At 46.2% G+C, this 27,500-nt stretch overlaps 3 protein-coding genes across 6 annotated transcripts in view; 1 reads left to right on the top strand and 2 right to left on the bottom strand.

The window, feature by feature from the left end:
* LOC311355663 (potassium voltage-gated channel subfamily A member 7-like) overlaps positions 1-50 on the top strand; it is a 4,866-nt gene extending 4,816 nt beyond the window's left edge. For all 4 annotated transcript variants that reach the window (XM_084475469.1, XM_084475466.1, XM_084475468.1 and 1 more), the window contains exon 3: positions 1-50. This exon is cut by the window's left edge and continues 1,394 nt beyond it. The gene's annotated coding sequence lies outside the window, so the exon portion shown is untranslated.
* A 2,383-nt stretch (positions 51-2,433) lies between these two features.
* On the bottom strand, positions 2,434-3,602 carry LOC311355908 (fibroblast growth factor 21-like; the record flags this gene model as incomplete). The annotated part of the gene is made up of 4 exons (XM_084475721.1): positions 2,434-2,721; positions 3,020-3,123; positions 3,291-3,368; positions 3,458-3,602. 4 exons carry the CDS (start codon positions 3,600-3,602, stop codon positions 2,434-2,436), a joined length of 615 nt encoding a protein of 204 aa, XP_084331847.1.
* A 3,811-nt stretch (positions 3,603-7,413) lies between these two features.
* On the bottom strand, positions 7,414-27,141 carry ppfia3 (PTPRF interacting protein alpha 3; the record flags this gene model as incomplete). The annotated part of the gene is made up of 31 exons (XM_084475461.1): positions 7,414-7,546; positions 7,628-7,696; positions 8,092-8,251; positions 8,752-8,820; positions 9,076-9,251; positions 9,357-9,454; positions 9,708-9,883; positions 10,280-10,306; positions 10,778-10,840; positions 12,170-12,370; positions 12,897-12,978; positions 13,543-13,636; positions 14,608-14,756; positions 14,959-15,095; positions 15,350-15,578; positions 15,855-16,048; positions 16,287-16,449; positions 16,693-16,772; positions 16,921-16,983; positions 17,580-17,711; positions 18,255-18,338; positions 18,588-18,722; positions 18,837-18,930; positions 19,381-19,433; positions 19,577-19,669; positions 20,510-20,662; positions 20,903-20,962; positions 21,187-21,261; positions 21,563-21,727; positions 23,720-23,821; positions 26,812-27,141. The coding sequence occupies 30 exons, from the start codon at positions 27,139-27,141 to the stop codon at positions 7,644-7,646; spliced, it is 3,690 nt and encodes a 1,229-aa protein (XP_084331587.1). The 3' UTR covers positions 7,414-7,546; positions 7,628-7,643.
* Between the last annotated feature and the right edge of the window lie 359 nt (positions 27,142-27,500).

Below are 27,500 nucleotides of genomic sequence, written 5' to 3'. Positions count from 1 at the left end.
GAAATCAACATTTGTAATAAAGATTTTATTTTAGTAATTTACTAAACTCACTTTACCACTTGCTTTTTTCACTTAACCATTGTTAGACGTTTATTTTGAACTCTTAAGAAGTTAAAAGTTTTCGCCAGATTCAATAACACAAAACCGAAATGTTTATCAGGTTTTAAATCATCATTAAATCATCATCGGCATATTAAGTACATATTAAGCTCATGCAACTGGAGATGTGGTCTTAATAGTTTGCACCGTAGCGCTGCTGAGTGCTCTGTTAAAACATGAAATCTGTATGTTGGATTGTTGAAATCAACATTTGTAATAAAGATTTTATTTTAGTAATTTACTAAACTCACTTTACCACTCGCTTTTTTCACTTAACCATTGTTAGACGTTTATTTTGAACTCTTAAGAAGTTAAAAGTTTTCGCCAGATTCAATAACACAAAACCGAAATGTTTATCAGGTTTTAAATCATCATTAAATCATCATCGGCATATTAAGTACATATTAAGCTCATGCAACTGGAGATGTGGTCTTAATAGTTTGCACCGTAGCACTGCTGAGTGCTCTGTTAAAACATGAAATCTGTATGTTGGATTGTTGAAATCAACATTTGTAATAAAGATTTTATTTTAGTAATTTACTAAACTCACTTTACCACTCGCTTTTTTCACTTAACTATTGTTAGACGTTTATTTTGAACTCTTAAGAAGTTAAAAGTTTTCGCCAGATTCAATAACACAAAACCAAAATGTTTATCAGGTTTTAAATCATATATCTATGAAAATCTACTATGACTATGACTATCAAAATGTTTGTTTAAAAGTATTTGAAACTATGTATTATGTTTCAAGATTTAATCTTTTAATAAATAATACAGTTCTAATTGTATACTCCATTCCTACATAAATATATGGATATAGATATAGACATAGATTATAGGAAATAGAGTGAAATATGTCATTACTACTGGCTCTCCCTCTATGAAGCCTGGTTGTGAAAGAGAAGCGAGGCTACCTCCAAGCAAAAGGAATGTTTGAAAAATGAAACTGATATGAGTGTTGAATCCCAACAGTTTCTGTAGTTATTAAATCAGAGCAATGCTGCTCACAACTTGACTCGTGAGGATGCTGTAGGCCTATGGCAGATGTACCACAAATCATAGGCAAGTAAAACTAAACTAACTTTATTAAAAATTGAAGTATATGAACCTTTTGATATTTTTTATAAATCCTAAGGGTGCCACAAAAATGTCTTGAAATGAAAACATAACGTACAACGGACAGACACACACACACACACACACACACACACACACACACACACACACACACACACACACACACACACACACACACACACACACACTTAAGGCTAGTTTACTAGCCTACATTTTTTACCCATATATAGAAATAGACTTACTATTTGCTTTGATCGGGCATCTTGCATAATCCTACCTAGAAAAATAAATCTGTAGGCTTATCCTTCGACATTCATGCACCAAATAAAAAGAAAAAGGAAACGTTCATCATTATTACGTACCATTATTTTAAATTAAAGTTACGCGACTCACTGACTAGATCAGAAGTGGTACAAGTGTGTTTTTTTCACTGTTAATACGGTTTATTTTTTCTCACGAAAGATTGTAGTTTTCTATCGAACTCATTTGGACAGGTAGGCTAACCGTCGCTCCCAGGCGTTCTAACCAATGGACAGGCGTCTCTTTGCGATTACATCCAATCAGATTAACCCATTCATTCAACTATTTTAAATGAGGTAATATCACGGTATGATCTTCCCCGTAGGGTTTAGAGCTCCCTAGTGGCAGCAGTGATACTAGAATAATAACAGGACTTTTTTTTTTTTTCCGCCAGAGGGCGTTACATCCCCCATTCCCGCCTCTTCTCCTAAATAGACAGGCTCCAAGATCTCGCGATGTTGTCGGGCAGGCTGTAATGATCTTATGGTCATCTCCTTTAAATAAAATAATATTGTCCACACTATATAATAATATAATAGAAGTATTATGTTTTTCACCCGCGAAGTGTACACCATAAAGCTTTTAAATTATGATTGAGATGTCACACACAAATACACCATTTAAAAGCACTTGTTCACATGTATTATCTTTAAAAACAAAAACGACAGCAAACTAAGAAAACACATTTCTTACAAAACCAGAAATACTATACAATAGTAGATAGCAATCACCAACAAATGTAGAAATCAAACAATGTAGAATAGAAAATGACCAAAATACCAAAATAAACTACATTTTTATAAAATAAAATAAATATATGTAACTAAATAAATTATTGATTCTAAAAAATAATAAGAATAATTTAATTCAAGTATTAGGAAGTGCGCTCTGTACCGATGTTAGCATCGAACATGAAAATTCTACTTTTTAAAGACTTGGGGGGCCTGGCTTTGGTGTTTAGGTGTCCATGGAGAATGCCGGGCTGAGGAGTGAACCCAGGCCCATTCCCAGAGGGTCTCCAGAGTTCAGGTCCAATGTCTGTGGTGTCTGAGGTGCAGCCAAGGCTCTCTCCTCTGACAGACTGCTCCGCAGCGGCAGGAACCTGCTGAAGCGATGCCCCTGTTTCCCTGCAGAGTGTCTCGGTGCCAGCGAAATAGGAAGTCCATGGTGCATGGACAGGAAGTGGGTATACCCATCCTCCAGGATGACCTCTCTGAAGGTACAGTCGGACTCCGTGTAGTGTCTCTGGAGATAGAGGTAGGGGTTGGACAGTGAATACAGAGACAAGTCGTTACGGAGCAGGTTGGGGTTAGACAGTGTATATAGAGACATGGCATTAAGGAGCAGGTTGGGGTTAGACAGTGTATATAGAGACATGGCATTAAGGAGCAGGTTGGGGTTAGACAGTGTATGTAGAGACATGGCATTAAGGAGCAGGTTGGGGTTAGACAGTGTATATAGAGACATGGCATTAAGGAGCAGGTTGGGGTTAGACAGTGAACACAGAGACAAGTCGTCAAGGAGCAGGTAGGGTGAAACTCACCTGTCCTGTCAGGTGACCTGCCCTGTCCACACATAGGTAGAGAGATGAGAGGCGCGCTTTGATGACCGTATCTCCTGGTCTGACTGACCTCAGCTCCAGAACACCTGCAACACACACACACACACACACACACACACACACACACACACACACACACACACACACACACACACACACCCTGTGTCAGCTGCGTCCACTTCCATCCTGTAGGTAAGGGAATTGCATTTAGCCCCTCCCACTTGGGAGAGGGGGTGGAGCTAAAACAACTTACTGAGAGGCGTCTGAGCAGCACTTCCTGTCACCTGACCATCTGGGCTCATCTCCAGGAACAGCCCCCTCCGGTGGCTCTCTACAGAAATACAGAAACACGCTCAGTCAGCTGTGACTAAGGGTCGGTGCTGGTGCTAGAGTCAGTGGCGGTGTGGTTACCGTGGTTACCTGTGTAGAGGTGTCTCTCTCTGACCTGGTCGCCTAGCCACAGCAGGGGGCTGGAGTCAGGGATGTAGAAGGAAAGGCCAAGGTGAAGGAGGGTGGCGAGGAGGAGGAGGGTGGAGAACAGAGGAGAGGAAGGACGTGTGTACATTGAGAAGACAAGAGCGCACAAAGTGCCGTATAAATTTAAAAAAAGGAATGAATATAAAATATGAGATAAATAACATGGATGAGAGCGCGCTCTACGGTGGACGCGTGAGTGTGTCCTTAGGTTCTAAAGTGAAGGGAGAGTTGGCTCCTTTTAAAGGTGGTGGTGTGTGTGAGGGGGGAACTTATCTCGAGATGAGTCAGAGGTGATTCCGGAAAAGCTAAACAGAAACGCTTCCCACTAGGTAGTGACGGAGAGATATCCGTGTCCTTCCCATCTGGTTAAAATCTTAACATGACAACCTACGTTCCTTGTTTACCGGCAGCTGTGTTTTATGGGGGTATTTCCTATTTCTCCGTCGTTTCTTCTCTATAAACATCACGTGATGTCATTAAGTACACCGACCTCCTACGTACAGACTGGGACAAAAACACAGCCTAGTGCAATTCTATTCATATATTTATCAACTCAATTCAATTGCTCACTTTCTACATTTATTTACTTATTTTGTTGACTTTTACTGTTTGTTTTGTTGTTTGTCAACTGTCTGTTGCTACTGGATAGCTTAATTTCCCCAAGGGGATAAATAAAGTATCTACTTACTTACTTTGAAGTTACTGGTGAACGGACCAGGCCGTCAGTCAATGACCGTCATTGAACGTTCTGTAACCTTTCAGAACTCACAGATGACCAGTCCAGCCCTGCACCATAACATGCTAGGTGTCTCTTCAATTTATCTGGACACGGGCTGGATTCCAAAAGTTTTTTCCTTGATTGCTTGATCCCTTGAGCTTTGAGCGCCAGTAGTAGCACAATAAAGGAGTAGTTTGGAATTGAGACAGATTGGGACCGAGCTGGCAAAGAGAAAGATCATAAACAATAATGCCTTCTGTTTATCCTATAATCTCAGTCTCTAGTTTTTATTTATTGAAATCAATATTCTATAAATGATAATGCTGTTCTTATGGTCAACTTTTCCTTATTCCTTGAAGGGTTATAGAGACATAGATGATTTCCCTCTGTAGTGTTTACCAGAGGAACAGAGGTTACGAAACACTACTACTACAAAATAGAGAGAGAGAGAGAGAGAGAGAGAGAGAGAGAGAGATAGATGGTCACTTCCTGTCAGATCAGCCTTTCGCGTCACACCGCTAAATACTAAGAGATGTATAATTCTAAACAAACACATACTTTAAACATCCACATTCCATTACCAAAACTTTCTCTCACACACACACACACACACACACACACACACACACACACACACACACACACACACACACACACACACACACACACACACACACTGTAATGGAAATTTCCACAAGACAGGTCGTTCGCACTAAGACACTGTGACCCCTTGGTTATTATCTGCACTAACATTTTTTATACTTTTTATATCGCACATATCGCCCTTGAGGGAAACTGTGACCCCTCTGTGACTCAGACGCAACAATACCACGAGCTACGTCCTGAGACGGCCGAAAGCAGTAGTGGCATCCCTATCTGGAGCTGGGCCCTCAAGGACGTTTCCCTGCTTTAAAGGTCCCATGACATGCCACCAGGTGTGGTGTGATAAGCCGTTACAAGACGTTTTGAAAATCAGTTATGATCACAGGTGGGCGTGTCCACCTAGATGTGTTATCTATTTAACGGCTAATCACACCACACCTGGTGGCATGTCATGGACCTTTAACACTGGAGTGTGCGCAGTGTTGGGGGCATATTAGTGCTTCTTTGTATCCTGTTGTGTGGCCTCTCTGCAATTTTATCTTAGACCCTTTTTACCCTTTATTTTAATAAAGTCTTAAAATGTTTATTCTGAGTTGCATTGTCAGTACAGTTAGATAATTTCCACCACAACACAGGCACACGCATGTGTGTCTGTGTGTGTGTGTGTTGGGAGGGGGGGGGGTATTGGTATGTGTGTTTGTGTGCATGTGTGCATTTCTACATGTGTACGTGTGTGTGTGTGTGTTCACAGTATGTGTACGTGTGTTTCTTTATTATGGTATGAGTGTGTGTGTATGTGTGTGTGTGTGTGTGTGTGCGTGAGTCACCATCTGCTGGGTTTATCTATTGAGCGGCCAGGAGAACCAGGAGATCAGCCAAGTGTTGAGCAACACCTCCTGCTCCTCCTCATCCCCTCCTTACCGCTTACCTCACCTCCTACTCCTCATCAGCGCCTCCTGACCTTCCACCCTCAGGTCCTGCTCCTCCTCACCCTGAACCTCCCCCCTCCTGTTCCTCCTCCTACCTCATCACCCCCTGCTGCTCTTCCTTCTCCTCCTGAGCCTCACCTCATACTCCTCCTAACCTTCTCCTGCTACCTCACCTCATGCGCCTCCTCACCTTCTGATCCTCCTCGGCTAACCTCCTACCCTCACTTCCTGCTCCTCCTCACCTCCTCCCACTACCTCCTTCACCTCCTGCTCCTCTTCATCTATTACTCCTCCTCAACTGCTGCTCCTCCTACCCTACCCTCCTGCTCCTCCTCCTGCTACCTCATCAGTTCCTGCTCCTCCTTCCCTCCTGCTCCTGCTCCCCCGCCTCTGAAGATAAAAAGACCCACCTTTAGAGGTACTTTTTTTAATTACATCTTTTACAATCATTATCATTAATGTAATCATAATATATTCAATAATCACCACTACTCTCCATTAAGAATATTCATTTAAATCATAACACAATTTGATATTTTTTCTTCAAAATGTACACATACAAGTAGCATATCTTAATGTCCATCATGGAAAACGTATTTACTCTTCAACCTAAAATCAGATCACAGCCAGTTTTAACTAATTATGAAATAAGCATACAGTTCAACACATACACACACACACACACACACACACCTACTGTACATACATACATACAATAGTAGTTATCATAAAAAATGATACAAATAAAATACACACATTTTACAAAGTCTCCGCTGCAGTCATCCATGTTGGGGTCACTCTGACACTGGGGGGGGAGGGGGGGAGGGGGGGGGAGGGGCAGGGACGGGGGGCATGCATATGACCAACGTTAACTCTTCTTTTTTTATGCTCTTTCTTAGAGTTTGGACAGAAGTTTCCCATAATGCACTTCACTAAGTGTGTCATTGTCTTACTTTATTTGTTGTGCATCTCCTTACGGTCGGTATGGCTTAATAAATGTCCTTGCACTGAACTGGTTACTGAACTAGTCTTTAATGTGAAACACTAACTAACCGCAACCTCCCTAAGGGCTTTTAATGTGAAACACTAACTAACCACAACCTCCCATTGGCTTTTAATGTGAAACACTAACCAACCCCAACTTTCTTATCGGCTTTTAATGTGAAACACTAACCAACCCCCACTTTCTTTTCGGCTTTTAATGTGAAACACTAACCAACCCCCACTTTCTTAAGGGCTTTTAATGTGAAACACTAACCAACCCACACTTTCTTAAGGGCTTTTAATGTGAAACACTAACTAACCCCAACCTCACGAAGGGCTTGTAATGTGAAACACTCACTAACCACAACCAGTCAGTACTGCCATTCCATTCGCTCAAGACTAACGATGATGTCAGAATATGGAGTCAGTTTCTACAGCGTCAAACACACTGATGAGAGAGAGAGAGAGAGAGAGAGAGAGAGAGAGAGAGAGAGAGAGAGAGAGAGAGAGAGAGAGAGAGAGAGAGACAGACAGAGAGAGAAGGAGACAAAGACAGAGACAGAGAGATAGAGAGAGATTGAGAGATTGAGAGATCGAGAGAGAGAGATAGACGGGGAGAACACACATTCACTCATTTCTTGTGATTTTTTTTTCAGAGGGTCGTTGTCGGTCTTCCATGTTGTGTGGAAGTTGATCCAGGCTCTCCAGGAGTAGGAGCGGACAGGACCCTGGTAGTTCCCCAGGAGAAGGAGTGGGCAGGACCCTGGCTGTTCTCCAGGAGTAGGAGTGGACAGGATCCTGGGGAGGAGAGCAGTAGGGGTTAGAAGATCACCCGGTGGGGTTAAGGACCACAGCGGGGCCAGGTGTGATGCTCCTCACCTGGTGTGCTTTTCTTCTAGCAGGAATAGGTGCGGATGGAGGCCGACTCCCCCCTGGCACCCGAGTTGGCTGTCAGACACGAGAAAGGCATTCAAATACAACCCCAAACCCTGGCAGCCATAGCGCCCGGCCCTACCTACTGAGCTACACAACGAATAGACTCAGAAAAAGACTCAAGACTCACCTGTTCAGAGTTCACCTGGACTCTGCATAGCCTCCCCGTCCCTGCCCTCCTACTTGTATGTTTTACGTCCTGGCACTTAATGTAAGCACTTATTGTATGTTGTATTTAGTTATATCACTTAGTTATGTAGCATCTTACCCTAGCTATCTTTGTTGTATATGGGGAATGGGTTAACCTAACAATTGTTAGTGCTTTGCACTTGGGTCTATGAACATAATTATTGTACCGACAGCGATATATTGTTTCACTTTCTTATGACAAATGTACTTTGACTGCTGACCTTCGCTCTGGACCTTCCTCAGGGTGACGGAGGACGTGGCGATGGCGGAGGCACGGAAGTTAGCAGGGAGTGTCTCTGAGTCGGAGGCCACGCCCCTCAGATCCTTCTCCCGGAACATCTTCCTCCAGGACGGCGAACGCGTGAACGTCTTGGTACCGTCCTGTCACAACACAGGTAGCGCTTAGCCCCACGCACGTAGCGCCTAGCACGGTCACGTAGTAGCGCTTAGACCCACGCACGTAGCGCCTAGCACGGTCACGTAGTAGCGCTTAGCCCCACGCACGTAGCGCCTAGCACGGTCACGTAGTAGCGCTTAGACCCACGCACGTAGCGCCTAGCACAGTCACGTAGTAGCGCTTATCCCCACGCACGTAGCGCCTAGCACGGTCACGTAGTAGTGCTTAGCCCCACGCACGTAGCGCCTAGCACGGTCACGTAGTAGTGCTTAGCCCCACGCACGTAGCGCCTAGCACGGTCACGTAGTAGCACTTAGCCCCACGCACGTAGCACTTAGCCCAACGCTCATAGCGCCTAGCACAGTCACGTAGCGCTTAGCCCAACGCACGTAGCGCCTAGAACAGTCACGTACCTTCAAGCATAGCAGCGTGATCATATAGCATAGCTTTAGCATGGTCACACATAGCGGTCCTACTCTTTTACCTCGTCTGGCCTCCTCTCGGTTGCCATGGAGATGAGGGCGTTATACTCCTTCTCCAAGAGCTGCCGAGCCTGAAGGGGAAAGAATACAAAATTTGCAATGACATCATATTTAAAACCATGAAATCCTCATATCTAAAAGCACGGTAACTGACAATACAACTATTACCACATTGTTAATATTCATATTATGAGCCAAGATTATTTATTTTCTAAAAGCGGCGTGACTTGCACGGCAGGCAAAACCATGCAATACAGAATGAGTTGTGTTGCACGGTTTGGAGCAGATTGAGTGACAGGTGCTTTAGACCAATGGCAGCTGCCCACCTGTGTGCTCTGATTGGGTATTTGGAGGAGGAGGGCGAGGTCTGTGTAGTCGAAGGTGTCGTCCAGAGCCAGCAGGGCCCCGTGGACGCCGCTCTCTGTTAGGTTGTCCGCAAACTCCTTCAGGCCAATCGTCTGCACCCAGCACATGACGCGCTCGTTGGACCAAACCATCACATCTGGAGAGGGGTGGGGGGGGGGGGGCAAGAAGTAGAATAAATATCCAGGATCCATAACATCTGATCTATAATCTATATTCCATAATCCATAATCCATAGTCTCACCGTGGTTCTGGTGCTGGCTCTCGTCACGTCTCCTCTCCAGCTCCTTGCGGTCGTAGTTCAGACGTTTCAGACACATGATGCCGTAGTGGAGACTCACCCTGATGCCATGACAACAACAACAACACCGTCACCAGAAAGTGGACACTATGCTGTTAGCGGAGACTCGCGCTGTAACTATGACAACACAGGGCAACAACAGGGTTAGCATGACAATAAACCACAACGTTATGACCACAGGGGCCAGCCACAAAAAGTGGGTCAGGCTGTGTGTGTGCTTGTGTTTGTGTATGTGTGTGGGTGTATGTGTGTGTCTGTGTGTGGGTCTGTGTCTATGTGGGGTGAGGGTCAGACCTGTGGAAGCTGTCCACCATCTTGAGCTGCCCTCTCAGCTCCTTCTTGGTCAGGTGGTCCAGCATGCGGGCGTCCACCAGGGACTCCATGAAGTAGGAGCGGTACTGGGGCAGGCCCAGGCTGGGCAGCCACTCGTTGCCCACCCACTCGTGGTTCATGTCCCCGTAGGCCAGAATCTGGTGGGGGGGGGGAGAGGGGGGGGAGAGGGGGAGGGGGTCTTTAGAGGGCTACTTCTGCTGGTCATACGACTTCATATCCGTTCAGGCTCTATAGAGAAATACTACATACTACATGGTATACAGTACTGAATACTACACTGTATAGGGCTACTAAGTGGATAGTATTGCATGCTGATGACACTACATAGATAGATAGATAACTTTTATTGCCATGTCAACACAGTTGATTGGAATTTGTCTTAGTGCCACACTGGTTAAAATAAGGCAATAAACTCACAGTACATACAGTACATAAAAGACAATGACACAGACAATCATTCTACATGATAATACTACATGTAATATAATACTACATAATACTACTACATAGAAATTATACAACGGGAAGCTCACCTGATCCCAGCTGAACTCCTTCTGCTCCTATTGGTCAAAGCAGCAGAGGTGGAGAGAGAGACAGAGAGAAAGAGAGAGAGGGGAGGAGGAGAGAAAGGAGAGGAGAAAGGGAAGATTTGGAAAGGCGGGTTGAAACGAAGGAAGGAAGAGTATTTACCCATGAGGAGCAGTATGGAGTAGGAGGAGGAGGAGGAGAAGTAGGAAGAGAGGGAGAGGAGGAAAGAGGGAAGGAGGTGGCAGAGTGTGGTTAGTGAGGTAGTTAGTTGGAAGCAGTTACTACAGATCTGAAGGAAAAGGAGGGGGGAGACAGATTCCTAATCCAACACAAGGAGAAGAAAACATGACATCATCAATATCAGCCAACCGAAACAAGGCATTCTGTCTGAACCGTCATCACATGTATGTTCCTCCACATCTCTACTGGTCGTGGATATGTAAAGACACTGGTCCAGGAAGAGGAGAAGAATGAGGAGGAGGAGGGGGAGGAGGAAGGCTTACTGGTTTGGTTGCCGTGGTGAGAGACTCCATCTCTGCGTGGGTCATCCAAATATTACTGGTAGACTGTAAACAAAAAATAAAAAGAACAGGCTACAGTCAGAACTGTGTTTGTGTGAGTGTGCATATGTAGTAATAGTAGTAGTAGTAGTAGTACTAATAGTAATAAAATGTACAGATAGTCAGTGTTGAGACTAACGCCGTTAGAATAAACGCGATTACGTAACGCCGTTACATTCCTCTGTAATTTGTAATCTAATTAATTACTTTATCCAGCGTTACTAACGCCGTTTCCGTTACTAACATGACTTGTGTTGCCGTTAGTCCGTTACTAAAATCGGGGCCCCAGCGCGATCATGGAAAAAAAAAAAAATGCCTGCAGCCAGCATGAGTTCTAGGCTATTGTTTTTTCTTTTCTTCCTTTCCTCCTCCTCACTTCATAAGCGGGCTGCAGAGTAGAGAGCACACTAGTACAACACGGTTTCGATAAATACCAAGGATAAGACAGGTCATGTTTTGCGGATATGGAACAAGGAAGTAACTGACTTGACGATGTATAGCTGCGTGACATCATTGACGAATCCTTGTAGGAGTTTATTTTACACACAAACCGACGTAGCTTCTGTGCGGCGCACACACACAACTTTCGACCGGTAAAACCAAAGTGATAGACAGAGAAGAAATGGCGAGTACAGAAGAGGAGGATAAAGTGGGAAAGTCGGCGTTTAGCAAGTGGAAATATAAACACTACTTCACCATCGTTGAGAGAAAGGGGAAGAACTTGTATTTGAAGTGCACGTTATGCTCGGGAGGAAAGCGTTTGTCCACATCGGCCGCGAGCAACTCAAATCTAATGAAGCATCTGACCACAAGTGATGTGTCAGTTTCAATAAATATTATGTTGATGAGCAATAAATTGAATTATTGAAGTTCATATCCCCCCCCCCATGGCAAAGGATATTTGTTTAAGGTTAATTATCTCTCTATGCTGTTCTACTCTATGAAACTGGCGTGTGAAACATGCTTCTAAAAAGCCGAATTCTTTGACATATTACTTTGTTTTAGTAACGCAAAAATTACTTTTCCTAGTAATTAGTTACTTTTATAATAGAGTAATTGAGTTACTAACTCAATTACTTTTTTAAGAAGTAATTTGTAATTGTAATTAGTTACTTTTTCAAAGTAATTTGCCCATCACTGCAGATAGTATATGCAATGTAGAGTCATTATCCCACTTTTTTTGTATAGATTCAAACAATTGTCTGTTCGATTCTACGGTTGTAAATAGTTACACATGCTGTTATACAGAAATACCAGACCGCTGAATGCTGTGTTTTACCACATTGGAGTATTCAAAGGCTGTGTCATAAGTGTATATGTATAAGGTATATTTACAGATCGTGTGCTGGCTGGAGCAGAGGGGCTGGTCAGGGACACCATCTCCTGGATGGCCAGGCGCAGTTTGAGGCGGTGCAGGGGGTTGCTGATGCCGATCTCTCTCTGGATCTCCGTGTCCGACAGGTTGGCCATGATGGCTCCGCTCTTCACATTGGCCCGGCAGGCTGCTACGTACCAGGCCGGCATCCCCACCCACAGCTGGGGCGCAACAGATCAACCGGATTAACCAGATCATCCAGACCAGATTAACCCGATTAGCAATATTAACCAGATTAACCAGATTAACTATGGTAAGATTAACCAGATTAGCCAGATCTACCATATTGACCAAATAACCAAACCCAGATTAACCAGAATAACCAAAACAAGATCAATGAGAATCATATCTTGATTCAGACTATCAGGACCAGACCAGACAAGACCAGACTAGACTAGATCAAACCACCAGAACCAGACCAGACTAGTGCAGACTAGACTAGACCATACCATCAGGCCAGACCAGACTAGTGCAGACTAGACTAGACCATACCATCAGGACCAGACTAGACTAGACCAGACTAGACTAGACCATACCATCAGGACCAGACCAGACTAGACCAGACTAGTGCAGACCAGACTAGTGCAGACCAGACTAGACCAGACTAGTGCAGACCAGACTAGTGCAGACCAGACTAGTGCAGACCATTAGGGCCAGACTTGTCCAGGCCAGACTAGGGAGCCGTACCTCCAGCCAGGTGACCACGGTGGGACCGTCCCAGGAGGCGAAGGGGAGACCCTGACGACACGCCTCCTCCAGTAGGTCATGTCTGGAGGGAGGAGGAGAGAGGAGGAGGAGGTGGAGGGAGTGGAGTAGGAGGAGGAGAGAGGAGGAGGAGGTGGAGGGAGTGGAGGGAGTGGAGTAGGAGGAGGAGAGAGGAGGAGGAGGTGGAGGGAGTGGAGTAGGAGGAGGAGAGAGGAGGGAAAGAGGAGGAGGGGGTGGAGGGAGTGGAGTAGGAGGAGGAGAGAGGAGGGAGAGAGGAGGAGGGAGTGGAGGGAGTGGAGGAGGAGAGAGGAGAGGGGAGAGAGGAGGAGGGAGTGGAGGGAGTGGAGGAGGAGAGAGGAGAGAGGAGGGAGAGAGGAGGAGGGGGTGGAGGGAGTGGAGGAGGAGAGAGGAGAGAGGAGGGAGAGAAGAGGAGAAGAATTTTTAGTTATATCGTCTACCTATCGTATGCCGCAATAACTGAAAATGTATACATAGTACTATAGTGCAAAATGTATATAGTCCATATAAATATGGTCTGTCACCTCTTCATGCTGTGCCGGTCTTATTTTTCTGTCCAGTATATCTAATTTATGTTTCTATACACTAGATAATAAGAAGGAGTTCTTACTTCTTCTTGCTCCGGCGGTCCTTCTCCACAGTTCCTGTCCCCATCTTGAGGCTCAGAGGGTCAGCAGAGCCCAGCTCATCGGAGGGGGTGGAGGCTGGGGAGATAAGATTCATATTGAAGTATATGGTACGATTGAAACGAGTCTTATCACTATCATAGCAGGCGGACATTCAGAGAAAGCATGTTAAAAGGGGTACTATGGAAAAAAAATGGTGACTATGGAAACACTGTTACTATGGTAACACTGTCACTGTGGAAACACTGTTGCTATGGAAACACGGTAACTATGGGAATGCTGTTACCTTGGAAAGACTGTAACCATGTGAACCATATCCTTTGCTAGACCGAGACACAATGTGGGTAGCACGGAGGTGTGGATGAGTGGATTATGTGAACCCTGTTACCATGGAAACTCTGTTACCATGGAAATCTTGTTACAGGTGAGCAGGTGCAGGATACCAGCTGCGGGACCAGGTGTGGGACACCAGGACCCCCCCATGCATAGACTCTTCGGAGGGGTCTGCGCGAATAAACGCTTAATGAGGAGGTGGAAAATCTGTGTACGCTGACATTTTCCGAGACGTTCCTACATCGTGTCGCTCAGCCGTACGGGTGGTCGGGTGTCAAGGGTGCGTTGCTATATGCACATCCTCACCTCACTGGTTTCTTTATACATCTGTCATTCTGCTTGGAAACCAGTATGTCTCTGAGGGCATTTCAGCTCTGCACAGCTCTGTTTATTAATCAGACCCCAGGTATGAGATCAGGTGTGTGAGAACAGGTTTGAGACCAGGTTTGAGACCAGGTGTGTGGGACCAGGTGTGTGAGACCAGGTGTGTGGGACCAGGTGTGTGAGACCAGGTGTGTGGGACCAGGTGTGTGGGACCAGGTGTGTGGGACTAGGTTTGAGACCAGGTATGTGAACACCTGTGTGGGACCAGGTGCGTGAGACCAGGTGCGTGGGACCAGGTGCGTGAGACCAGGTGCGTGAGACCAGGTGTGTGGGACCAGGTGTGCAACCAGGTGTATGTGTGGACACCTGTGTGGGACCAGGTGCAGACTGACCTAGTGAGGGGGACTCCCGGCCACTCCCGGGCATCCTTCCCTTCTCCTTCTTGCCGAACAGACGGCCGATGGACGACTTGATACTCTTCTTCTTACTGGCCTTGTGGAGCGAGTCCTGGCTAGCTGTGATGGCTCCGTCCGCAGACAGACTGGACACAAAGGAGCATTTAGCTAACTGGTGCTAACTAGAGTGAGCAGGTTGAAGCTAGCATGTTAAAGCTAGCACACGGATACTAGGTGACTGAAAGCCCAGCACACTGAGAGAAACATAAAGAGCTAAAGGAGGACTATGTCATGTTAAGGAACCTCTCTAGTGAGAGGCTTGTTAGCGTGTTTTAGAGGTTTTTGTACCTGCGGTATTCACGGTGGTCGTCCAGCCCTGCCCCGGGGTGTGTGTGGGTCATTCTGTCCAATCGCAGCGCTCGGGGAACAGATGGGTTGTTGTCTATGAGGGCCAGAGCTCGGCACTCCTCTCCATCTTTGCTGTTCTGCATCGGGAAGAGAAACCAGATACACTGTCTCAGACGGCACCAGATACAAGATGAATGGCATTTACTTTAGTTATCTATCACCCTTCAATCCATCCATCCATAAATGACTGAAGGATTGTGGAGCAGGAGAGGCAGAGGGTGGAGGAGGAGGAGCAGGAGGGTGGAGGAGGTGTGCAAGGAGGGGAAGGGGCAGAGGGAGGGAGAGGAGGGGAAGGGGCCGGGTGAGGAGGAGGAGGAGGGGGAGGTCGTACCTGTCTGTCGCTGTCCCTGGCGGGGGAGTGGGGGAGGCGTGGGGTGGAGTGTCCAGAGCTTGGGGGCGAGGGGGAGGCGAGGGTGGAGGAGGTGAGGGAGGGGGTCATGTAGCCCCGCCCCCCTAGGGAGTTGGGGGGGAGGGAGGGGGGGTCCATCGCCACACTGCTGACTCGGCTCTCGATCTCCTCCGCCCTCAGCTCTGTGCTCTCCTTCTCCTCCTGGATCAACCTGGAGGAGGACAGGAGGTCATACTTAATCTCCTAATCTCTTAATAATATTTGTATCATTAACAGTTGTATCATTATTATGATTAATAGGACCTAGTTGATCTCCTTGTTGATGCCTTCAGCTGCTCATAATTATAGTACTAATAATATGAACAATAATATTATTGTTATGATTGATAGGTCCTAATTTATCTCCTTATTGATGCCTTCAGCTGCTCATAATTATACCACTAATAATATGAACAATGATATGATCATGATTATTAATAGGACCTACTTGATCTCCTTGTTGATGGCCTCCAGCTGCTCCTGCAGCATGATGGCGAGTGTCTGGACGTCCGTCTGTCCGCTGGGGGAGAGGAGCTCCGAGCCGAACATCGTCTCCCGGTCCTCCTCGTCATCGGAGCAGCTCCCCTCCACCCCCCCGTCATACCCGGGAGCCAGCATGGACGGGCTGTCCCACTCCCCATACTGGGTGGGAGGGAGGGAGGGAGGGAGGGAGGGCAAGGTTAGATGTTAGTACGGTCAGGAATAACATCATTATCACCACCAACACCACCATCATCATCATCATAATATCCATCATCAACATCATCATCATCATCATCACCACCATTATCATCACCACCACCCCCATCTTCACCATCACTGCCCCCACAACAACAAAAACCACCTCCTCCACCACCACCACGTCCACCATCCCCCTCACCTTGTTGTTGTCATCGCGCGGTCCCCAGCGGCCGCGGTGGGTGCGTCGGACCACAGCGCCCCCCGATGGCAGGGATCCGCCCTGCGGGTAGCGGAGCTCCGAGGCACTGCCCGGGAGGGACCGCCTGAAGAGGGTGGAGGGGAGGGAGCTCACACTGCCCGCCCTGGTGGAGGTCACAGCCGTTAGCGCGCCACAATCACTACCGCCAGCACAGATCCGATGCTAAGCAGCATTTGCATCGACAACTAAACCCACAAAACTAGGACTCGGAAAGATGAAAATGATGGATTTACACAGATGGAGGTCAAACTCACAAGCTATGAGCTAAGGCTAAAACATTAGCTAGCAGGTAAACTGAATCCGCTCTGTGAGTAGCAGGTTAAAGGTTAAAGGTCATGAGGCTGACCTGGAGTAAGAGGACCCAGAGCGACCCCTCAGCTGATCCAGTTCCACCTGGATCCTCTCCAGCTCCGCCAGCAGCTGGTCCTATGGAGACAGAGACAAGACGTGGCTGAACGCAGCTCCTATCCTGAGTTACAACCCGTTACTTTGTTGGGATGTGTCACTGAAAGACAACGCAGTGATGACACCAGTCAACCAATAAGAATGCTTGTAGCTTCTGACCAATCGGTACCTTGTTGGCTAGGAGGTCATCCTGGATCTTCTTCATATTTGCCAGTTCCTCAGACAGAGAGTTCTGTGGGAGCACAGCAACACAGATGGGTGAGTGTTGTACCACACACACGCACGCGCGCACGCACACACACACACACACACGCACGCACGCACGCACGCACGCACGCACGCACGCACGCACGCACGCACGCACGCACGCACGCACGCACGCACGCACACACACACACACACACACACACACACACACTTCAGGACATCAATGCTGTACTGGGATCTTCCAGGATTTCTATTGTCTAATGTGATTTTTTGGGATCTACTGGTATATCCATATAAATTCAATTAATTATTATTATTATTATTATTATATTGTCATCTATTGACATGCATTGGGATCTGCTAGGCTCTCTTGTGATAATGTGGTCTGCTAGGCTCTCTTGTGATCATGTGATCTGCTGGGGTCTCTTGTGATCATGTGATCTGCTAGGCTCTCTTGTGATCATGGATCGGCTAGGCTCTCCTATGATCATGTGACCTGCTAGGTTCTCCTGTGATCATGTGATCTGCTAGGCTCTCCTGTGATCATGTGATCTGCTGGGCTCTCTTGTGATCATGTGATCTGCTTGGGGTCTCCTGTGATCATGTGACGTCTGGCCCTACCTTCTCCTCGAGCGCAGCCATCCTCTCCTTGAGGTGGAGCTGCAGCCTCTCATTGGACTCAGACAGCAGCTTGTCCACCGTGTCGGACAAACGCTTGTTATGCTCATCGTTCATCTTCTCCCTCTGCCTCGCCTGGGAGAGAGGGAGGGAGAGGTAGAGGGAGAGGGAAAGAGAGAGAGAGAGAGAGAGAGAGAGAGAGAGGGAGCGAGAGAGAGAGGGAGAGAGAGAGAGAGAGGGAGCGAGAGAGAGGGAGAGAGAGGGAGAGGGAGAGAGAGAGAGAGAGAGAGGGAGAGAGAGAGAGAGAGAGGGAGCGAGAGAGAGGGAGAGGGAGCGGGAGAGGGAGAGAGAGAAAGAGAAAGATTATATTACATCAAATGTAATACAGTCTTTCTAACCAAAGTCTGGTCACATGTAAAGTGATCTTCCAATTATTTTTATGTAATCATTCTATATTTGTTTCTGCTCCTAAGAGTTGATTGAAAATAAACCGGGACACAAGTAGAGAGGTGGGGGAAAGTAAGTGCTAGTAAGACAGGAGAGAGAGAGAGAGAGAGAGAGAGAGAGAGAGAGAGAGAGAGAGAGAGAGAGAGAGAGAGAGAGAGAGAGAGAGAGAGAGAGAGAGAGAGAGAGAGAGAGAGAGAGAGAGAGAGAGAGAGAGAGAGAGGGTATAGTTACCCGCTGTAGTTCCTGGTTCTTCTCCTCTAGTTGAGCCTCCATCTGCCTCAGCCTCTCCTCAAAGTTACCATGACGCTCCTCTGCCTACACACACACACACACACACACACACACACATACACACACACACACACACACACACACACAAACACAAAGTGAGTGCATATATTCTGAGCACAGATGACGGAATCCAACCCCTAACCCCTGGCATTGTTAAGGCCTCGCTCCCCAAGTTGAGCAAGCATCTGGTCCGGCCCCTTCTAAGCTGGTCCATGCTTAACATGGTTTAACGTGGTCCAACCCAGTCGGACCCGGTCGGACCCGGTCCTGTACCTTGTTCAGCGCCGCCACCCTCTGGGCCAGCTGGGCCTCGATCTCGGGCAGGGTCTCGGCTCTCTGGAGGGTCTGCTGGAGCTTCTGCTTGGCATCGTCCAGACGCTCCTGGAGCTGCCGGTTCTTCTCCTCGCTCTGGAGACCCACAACAACGGTGCAGTTGTTAAAAACACACCATGTTATAACACAGTCACGAGGCGCACACGTGGAGCCACATGTAGAGCGAGTGGGGTGGTCCCGGTGGGCTACCTGTCTGTAGAGGGACTCCTTGCTCGCCAGGTCGTTCTCCAGCTTGTCCTTGATGTCATGGAGGGAGGTGGCCTCCCGCTGGGCGCTCAGGTACCTGCACACGTCCGCGGAGTCCGTCAGTCATCACAATGTTGGTGTGTGGTTTGAACTCACTGTTTAGTAGGGGTGTAACGATACGCATACACGGGTCTAACGGTTCTTTCCTTTTTAATTATTTTTTTTTCACACACTCTGTGAGTGTCTTGACTTGTCTTGTTTTGTATTGAGGACCACAATGGAAATAAGTCCTGGACTTTATTGTGTTTTTATCCTCAATTGTATTTGATGTCTTTTCATGTGTGTCAGGCATTTGTTTGATACAATTTAATAAATCTAAATCAAATCAAATCAAATCAAAAAATTGTTTCATAAAAATAAAATGTTAACCCTGCTGGACGAAAAAACATACCGAACTGTGACTTAAAAACCGAGGTACGTACCGAATCGTGACTTTTGTGTATCGTTATACCCCTATTGTTTAGTAGTTATAAGATGAGAACATTACCTGCGCTCCAGTGTAGTGATCCTCTCCTCCATGTCCTCTCTCTGACACAGCGCCTGGACAACACACCCGCACAAAGTAAGCATATATAGGGATTTTTAAAGGGAGACTATTGACTAAATCTGCTATCAAGTTTTTACTGTTATCTGTATACTTTACACTATCTAATACGATCTAGTGTGTGATTGGCTGAGCTCACCTCCTTCACGTCCCTCTGCAGCTTCTGATTGGCTTCTTCAGACTTGGTCACCTCCCTCCTTGCGGCAGCCAGCTGCTCCTCGATCTCTCCCACCTGAAAACACAGTGGTGTTAGTACTAGTACTACTAATACTACATAACTACTACAGCACTACTAGTGAGTCTCGATCTCTCCCACTGAGGACACAGTAGTGTTAGTACTACTACTACTACTAATACTACAGTACTACTACAGCACTACTAGTGAGTCTCGATCTCTCCCACCTGAGGACACATTAGTGTTAGTATTACTACTACTAGTAATACTACAGTACTACTACAGCACCTCTACAGCTATACAAGCTGTGCCTCGATCTCTCCCACCTGAGGACACAGTAGTGTTAGTACTACTACTACTACTACTGATACTACAGTACTACTACAGCACCTCTACTGCTATACAAGCTGTGCCTCGATCTCTCCCACCTGAGGACACAGTATTGTTAATACTACTAGTATTAATACTACAGTACTACTACAGTACTACTGCTAATGTATTTCAACGGTATGTCTGCCAGTACTTGCACTAGTATTACATTAGCATTTCCACTGGTATGACACTATGACTCGGCAAGTATGGGACAAGTATAGCAATGGTATTACACCTTGACACAAGTATTACAGTAGGGTTGCTGTGTTGTGTTGTGAATAAACACCAGATATCTAGACTATGAGCCCAAACTGCAGTGATGTTGACCAACAACCAGGGGGCGCTGGACACCAGTTCCACTGGTCAGCTGAGTGGAGCCAGAAAACATAATGGAATTAATATTAACCACAGAGCACTGGTGTGGAACTGGCCTGGTACTGACCTGGAACTGGTACGGACTAGAGGCCACCACTAATGCAATAATAATGTTTATATATAATCATGTTTTTTTCTGAACACACTGACCTGGCGACACATGAGGGCCAGCCTCTCCTTAAGCTGGGACAGCTCAGCTCTCTGTCGCTCTATCTCGCCCTCTCTCTGTCGCTCTATCTCGCCCTCCCTCTGGCGTTCCAGCTCTCCTTCGTCCAGGGCTGAGGATGGGCCGTTGGGGAGTCGCTGGCATGACGGCGACGGGAAAACAAGAGGAAGACGGACGCACCAATCAGAGCGGGAGTGGAGTCAGTCACAATGGAGTCAGTGAACGGGAATCAAAATAAAAGTCACACATACACACACCACATAAACTCACGCACTCACGCACGCACGCACGCACGCACGCACACACGCACGCACACACGCACACACACACACACACACACACACACACACACACACATGCACACACAATATCCTTACATCTTTCCCGGTTTCAAGGCCTTGTTGTCGTCTCTTGATTTGGTCTCGGAGAGAAATCACCTGAACAAACACAACGTTACAAACACAACGTTAGCATCTCACACCCCACCCCCAAGCCTGACGGGTCAATACAGAGGACAGTGATCCAGATAGCTAGTATAGCTGACACGGATAGTTACCATAGCTGACATGGCCAGTTAGCATAGCCTACATGGCTAGCTGGAATAGCCGACATGGCTACCCTGCTAATTAGCTAAACTGAGGTGGCTAGCGTGGTCACGTACCTCTTGAGAAGACGACGCGAGCTGGTCCTCCAACACAGACACTCGTTCCAGAGCCACACGAAGCCTCTCTCGGACCTGTACACACAAATACACTTGAGTTATACATACATACATATATATTATGTAGATAAATGTACTTGTATATAGATTAAGGTGGAAGATAGATAAGAAGGTAGGAAGGTAGATATAGATAAAGTGGGTGGAAGTGGTTGATATTTGCTGGAAGTCATAGAGTTCATACACAGTGGCTTTTTCCGCTTAGTTTCAGAAACAATCATCAGATTGGCCGTCTGATTGGCCGTCTTGCTTAACGCTCCCCCCCAGAGGAACCCACCTGATTGGCCGGTGAGCTTGTAAGTCAACCGTAGGAACCCACCTTCTCGTCCAGGGCCTTGTGGTGCTCAAACAGGGACTTGAGGGCCTTGAGCACCTCCACCTCGCTGGAGATCCCGGCAGGAGACTGGGCCTGCCGCTTCACCACCGTCATCCTCAGGGAGCGCTCGTGGCGAGACACCAGACACTCCAGGTGCTCCAACAGCAGCTGATGGGGAGGAGGAGGAGGAGAGGAAGAGGAGGAGGAGAAGAGGAGGAGAGGAGGAGGAGAGGAGGAGGAGGAGAGTGGAGGAAAGGAGGAGAAAGGACAGAGGAGGAGAGAGGAGAAGAGTGGGGGAAAGGAGGAGAAGGGACAGAGGAGAGGGGAGAAGAGTGGAGGACAGGAGGAGGAGAAGAGTGGAGGACAGGAGGAGGAGAAGAGAGGAGGACAGGAGGAGTAAAAGGGTGGAGGAAAGGAGGAGAAAGGACAGGAGAGAGGAGAAGAGTGGAGGAAAGGAGGAGAAAGGACGGAGGAGGAGATAGAAGAGTGGAAGACAGGAGGAGGAGAAGGGTGGAGGACAGGAGGAGAAAGGACAGAGGAGGAGGAGAGTGGAGGATGGGAGGAGGAGAAGGGAGGAGGAGGTAAATAGATGCGGAAGGAGGTGAGTTGTCAAGTCAAGTCAAGTCAACTTTATTTACATAACACATTTCATACACTAGGCAGACTCAATGTGCTTCACATTGAGTCTGCATTGATTTAAATGTAGTCAGGGTTGGAGCAAGACTCATATCATCTGCAAGTATATTCCAGCTCTGTGTTGCATAGTCGCTGAATGCTGCTTTTTCATGTTTTGTTTTGACTCTGGCAACAATAAGCTGACTGGTCCCAGTTGATATTAAAAGTCTAGAGGGTTCATATAGCGGAAGCATTTCTGTGATATACTTTGGCCCTAAAGCGTTTAGTGGTTAGTTTGTAGGTGAGCAGCAGTATTTTAAAATAAACCCTCTGACATACTGGGAGCCAATGCAGGTATTTGGCACCCTGGAAACCCTGGAGTTCTCACGACAGCACAATTTGAAATTGCTCAGCGAGTCACTATAGAGCAATATACTCTCTCCCCGATTGCCCAAACCCAGAACATTAACCAATCACATCGGTGTATCTGATATAGGCGGGCCAAAAGCGTTGCTGTTTTACCGATCGTATACGGCAAATCTTATCTATTGGTTAGCTCCACTGGTCAGGATACATCACCCCTTGTATTCTTCTGATTGGTCGTAGTGTTATCCAATTGCGTGCAGTGATATTTTGAAATGCATGCTTGGTTCCGCCCCTCGAGTTGGGCCATTTTCATTACTCGTTGCCAAACCCTACAGCTTTTTAGATGTGGGTCTGGATTTCCAGGCTAGGTATTTGGTGAGAATGGGTGAAATGTGTTTTTTTTCGTTCTTTTTTGTTAGAACTCAAGCAGCTGAATTCTGAGCAAGTTTTAGCTGCCTAAGAGCACTTTTTGGAAGGCCTGTAAAGAGAATTGAACCCACTAGTAAGAAAAGCATGGACCACTTTTGTAATTCTTTTGACATGAGTCCTCTTAGTCTTGTTATGTGGCTGTGAAATTTAGATCTGAATCCATGATAATGCCAGGATTTCTGGCATGGATTTTGGTTTTTAAGGAGAGGGACTCAAGGTGTAGGCTAACATTCAGTCGCTCATCTTTTGCACTGAAAACAATTATCTCAATTTAGTCCATATTTAGTTGTTGGACATTCTGGCACATCAAGTCCTTGACCTGCTCAATAAACTGCCACTATGATCTATAGGACGATAGTCAGTTGGTGATAGGGTGATATACATTTTTGTGTCACCCACATAACAATGGTAATCATTGTTGTTATTTCACATAATTAAGTATATTTGAACCTTGGGGGACTCCACATGTCACGTTAGCTGGTTCAGATACATAGTTACCAATGGAGACTAACTAGTTCCTGTCTTGTAGATACAAACCAGTTTAAGCCTAACCCTAGTGACCAACAGCACTGAGGTCCAACAGCATTGATATTGAAATTGAGTCAAAGTCTCTGTTAAAACAAACATAATTTAATAAGAGCAATTTCAGTAGAGAGGTGAGAGACAAAAGGAGAGACAGGGAAGAGTCTAAGTGTAAGGCATGTACAGATAGAATAAATAGTAGAGGAAGTGCTGGGAGGAGGTACTTACCCGCGTGTTGTTGCGCTCTGCTTTCAGCTCAGAGATCTCCTCCTCTCTCTCCAGGAGCTGCTCCCGACACACGTTCAGCTCCTTGGTCAACACAGCAAACTCCTGCAAAGACAGCTTATCAGACACTCTGATACATGGAGTTAAAAGATAATGACCAGCGTTTGTTGAACTATGGGTCAGGACCTCAAGATGGGTCAGTGGGAGCTTGGTTGGGGCGCTTTGTGAGTGGGCGGTTGAGTCCTACAGACACACTGTAATTGTCTTCTGGGTCCTTATATTAAAACACTGCTCTCGACATATCGGAAGGTTTGATACATGGAGATACACACTGTAGACGAGTCAAACTCTTGTTATTTTGTCTGGGGGCAGTTCTTTCAACAACCTGATAGAGCCTAGCAACACCGTAACAGAGCCTTACCTCAGCCTAACAGTACCTTATAATGATAACATAACCTAAAAATACTAACCGAACAACCTAACAATACTAACATAGCCTTGCAACACTAACTGAACCTAACGATACTAACCGAACCTAGCAACACTAACAGAACATAGCATCACACAAACAGAGCCTAGAAACACTAACAGAACCTAGCAGGGAGCGTATCTAGGTTCCCACAGTTCTATGTTCCTAGGGTCCGATGTCAGACACAACTTACAAAAGAAAAAGGTGTTCAAAATCCACTATGGATAAATGACGAATAAAATAAACTTGGAGGCAAAAATAAACTGGATTTAATTCTTAAGTAATAATTTTTTTATTATCAGTTAGAAGCCCAATGTGAAGTGCGAGATTCAGAAACATGTATGCTAGGCTAGTTTTCACCAAGGGAAGCATTAAGCTGTCCTTCGGTGACTCCATCCCCAGCCATTTGATGAATGCCTTCCCTCGAGTGTAGGCCTGTTACAGTGAGGGCCATATGGCAGTACTCGGGGGAACAGAAACCCTATTTGACGAGTTTCTGACAATAGCCCATATCCCATTAAACCAACAAAGATCTTTATCAGGTTCCAATCATGTGCTACATAGAGCTGGGTAACACAGGACTGAGAAGATCAGACCCTGGCAAAGCACATATTATGTCAAACAGGGCAACATAGCTTGGAACATAGGAATGACCCAACCTAGCAACACAAACATAACATAGCAACACTAACAGAACATTGCGTTAACAGAAACTAGCAACACCTGCAGACAGAGCCACAATAATAGAAACCTAGCAATGTTAATACAGCAACACCCTAACACAACCTTACAACACCTTAACAGGACCAAGATACACCTTCAGAACCTTGCAAAGACCCTAACTGAACCTAGCAACACTCACTTAGCCTAGCAACACCTTGGCAGAACCTATAGCATCACCCTAACAGAACCTAGCAACACTGGCAGAAGCCATTAGAAAAAGCAAACAAGAGAAAGACTACAGGGGAAGGGCTGGTATGGAAGGAAATAAAAAGAGAACTTTACAGATGGTGACACAGTGGGGCTGTTGGCTCAGCAGAGCGGACGGCTAAAGGCTTTGCTTCTCCTCTTCCCTGCACTGTTCTATTCTAGTCCTCCTCTCTGTCCATTCATACACAATCCTGCCATTACCTATAGGATACAACAATTACCCGTTTGATACTATCATTACCCATATAATACTACTATTACGCATATGATGCTACCATATGAAAAACAGGGACAGTTTTAGTTTGGCATTCAACAAAATATCCAACGTTATTATTTCTGGAATAAAATAAGGTGACATGTTCACATTTGGACCATTCTTATCATGGTACATGTAATACTCTGAGTCTAGGAGAAGATGTCCAAGCCAAACCAAGCCAAAGCAGGCCACTCGAATAGGGGATGATTCTATATTGGATCAATAGCATACTGTTTCTGATCGGTCGTGCCTGCTTATGGTATGAAGCTGGTAGAGAGACCAAGCATAGCAGGGTTGCGTCATAGCCTTTCAGATAGACACAAGACTAATTACCAACTGTCTCAAAATGAATATTTATGAGAAAGCTAGAACCTTTTGCCATTACCAAATCTATTAATATATTTTTGGGAAACAGTGATATTTCCGGGGACAGCTCCAGTCGCTGTCAGGCCACCAGAAACAGGGACTGTCCCCGAAAAACAGGGATATCTTATCACCCTACTTATTTTATTGCAAATATTATACAACCATTATCCATACAATACTACCATTATCCTTAGAATATACAATGATCCATACAATACTACCATGATCCATGCATTACTACCATTATCCATATAATACTACCATTATCCTTACAATACTACCATTATCCATAAAATACTACCATTATCCATATATTACAACCATTATCCTTACAATACTACCATTATCCATACATTACTACTATTATCCATACATTACCATTATCCATACAATACTACCATTATCCATACAATACTACCATGATCCATGCATTACTACCATTATCCATATAATACTACCATTATCCTTACAATACTACCATTATCCATAAAATACTACCATTATCCATATATTACAACCATTATCCTTACAATACTACCATTATCCATACATTACTACTATTATCCATACATTACCATTATCCATACAATACTACCATTATCCATACAATACTACCATTATCCTTACAATGCTACCATTATCCATACAATACTACCATTATCCATACATTACTACCATTATCCTTACAATACTACCATTATCCATACAATACTACCATTATCCATACAATTCTACCATTATCCATACAATACTACCATTATCCATACAATACTACCATTATCCTTACAATACTACCATTATCCATACAATACTAACATTATCCATACAATACTAACATTATCCATACAATACTACCATTATCCATACATTAATACTATTATCCATACAATACTACCATTATCCTTACAATTCTACCATTATCCATACAATACCATAGTATTCCATGGTTAATGGCAGTATTGTAGGGATAATGGTATACCATTATCCCTACAATTCTACCATTATCCTTACAATACTTCCATTATCCATACCCCCAACCCTCCAGAACCCCGTTGTACTAACCATGCCCCCTACCTGCGGCAGGGCGATGGACAGCTGTCTCTGCAAGGAGTCCTTTTCGTGGCCCAGTTCTCTGAGGCGGAGCTGGGCCGTCCCCAGGCAGTCCTGGGTTTCCCTCAGACTCTCCAGCAGCCTCTCTCTCTCCGTCAGCATGTTCACCATCAGGGACTCAAGGTTCCCCGTGCTGCCGCCCTCGTCACCTCCTCCTCTGGGCTCCCGGCCTCCGTAACCCCCTCCTCCCGTGGCACCCCCGGCCCCTCCGCTGCCCGCCGGGGACGAGAGACCCCCTCCCGGACCCCCGCGGCCGTCCTCAGAAATGGTGGGCATCACCTCGCACATCATCATGAGACGCTGGTTGGTGACAAGAGGTTCCTGACAGCGGCTAGCCTCTGGTCCCCGGCCCAGGTTCCAGGTTCTTAGGTTCTTCTGGGTTCCAGAGTCAGTCGGTGGGTTTGGGTCGCGGGTCTTCTATGAGCGGTGCCACAAAGTGCCATGGAAAACAGAAAACAGCCTGGCCTACTCCTTCAACGCATGGCTTCTCCTTCCCGAGAGCTCCTCGTCCCCCGGGGCAGGGGATCCAGAAGGTGGATGGCACCAGGAGATGATGGAGGAGGTGTCTGGGCTGGGTGGTGGTGGTGGTGGTGGTTGGGTTGGGGTGGGTGGGGTAGGGAAGAGGTGGGTGTGACCCTGGAATCCTCAACACA

This window comes from Micromesistius poutassou (genome assembly GCF_964030765.1).
Source record: "Micromesistius poutassou genome assembly, chromosome: 11".
Classification (NCBI taxonomy): Eukaryota; Metazoa; Chordata; class Actinopteri; order Gadiformes; family Gadidae; genus Micromesistius; species Micromesistius poutassou.
This window is presented reverse-complemented; position numbering and strand designations above follow the sequence as displayed.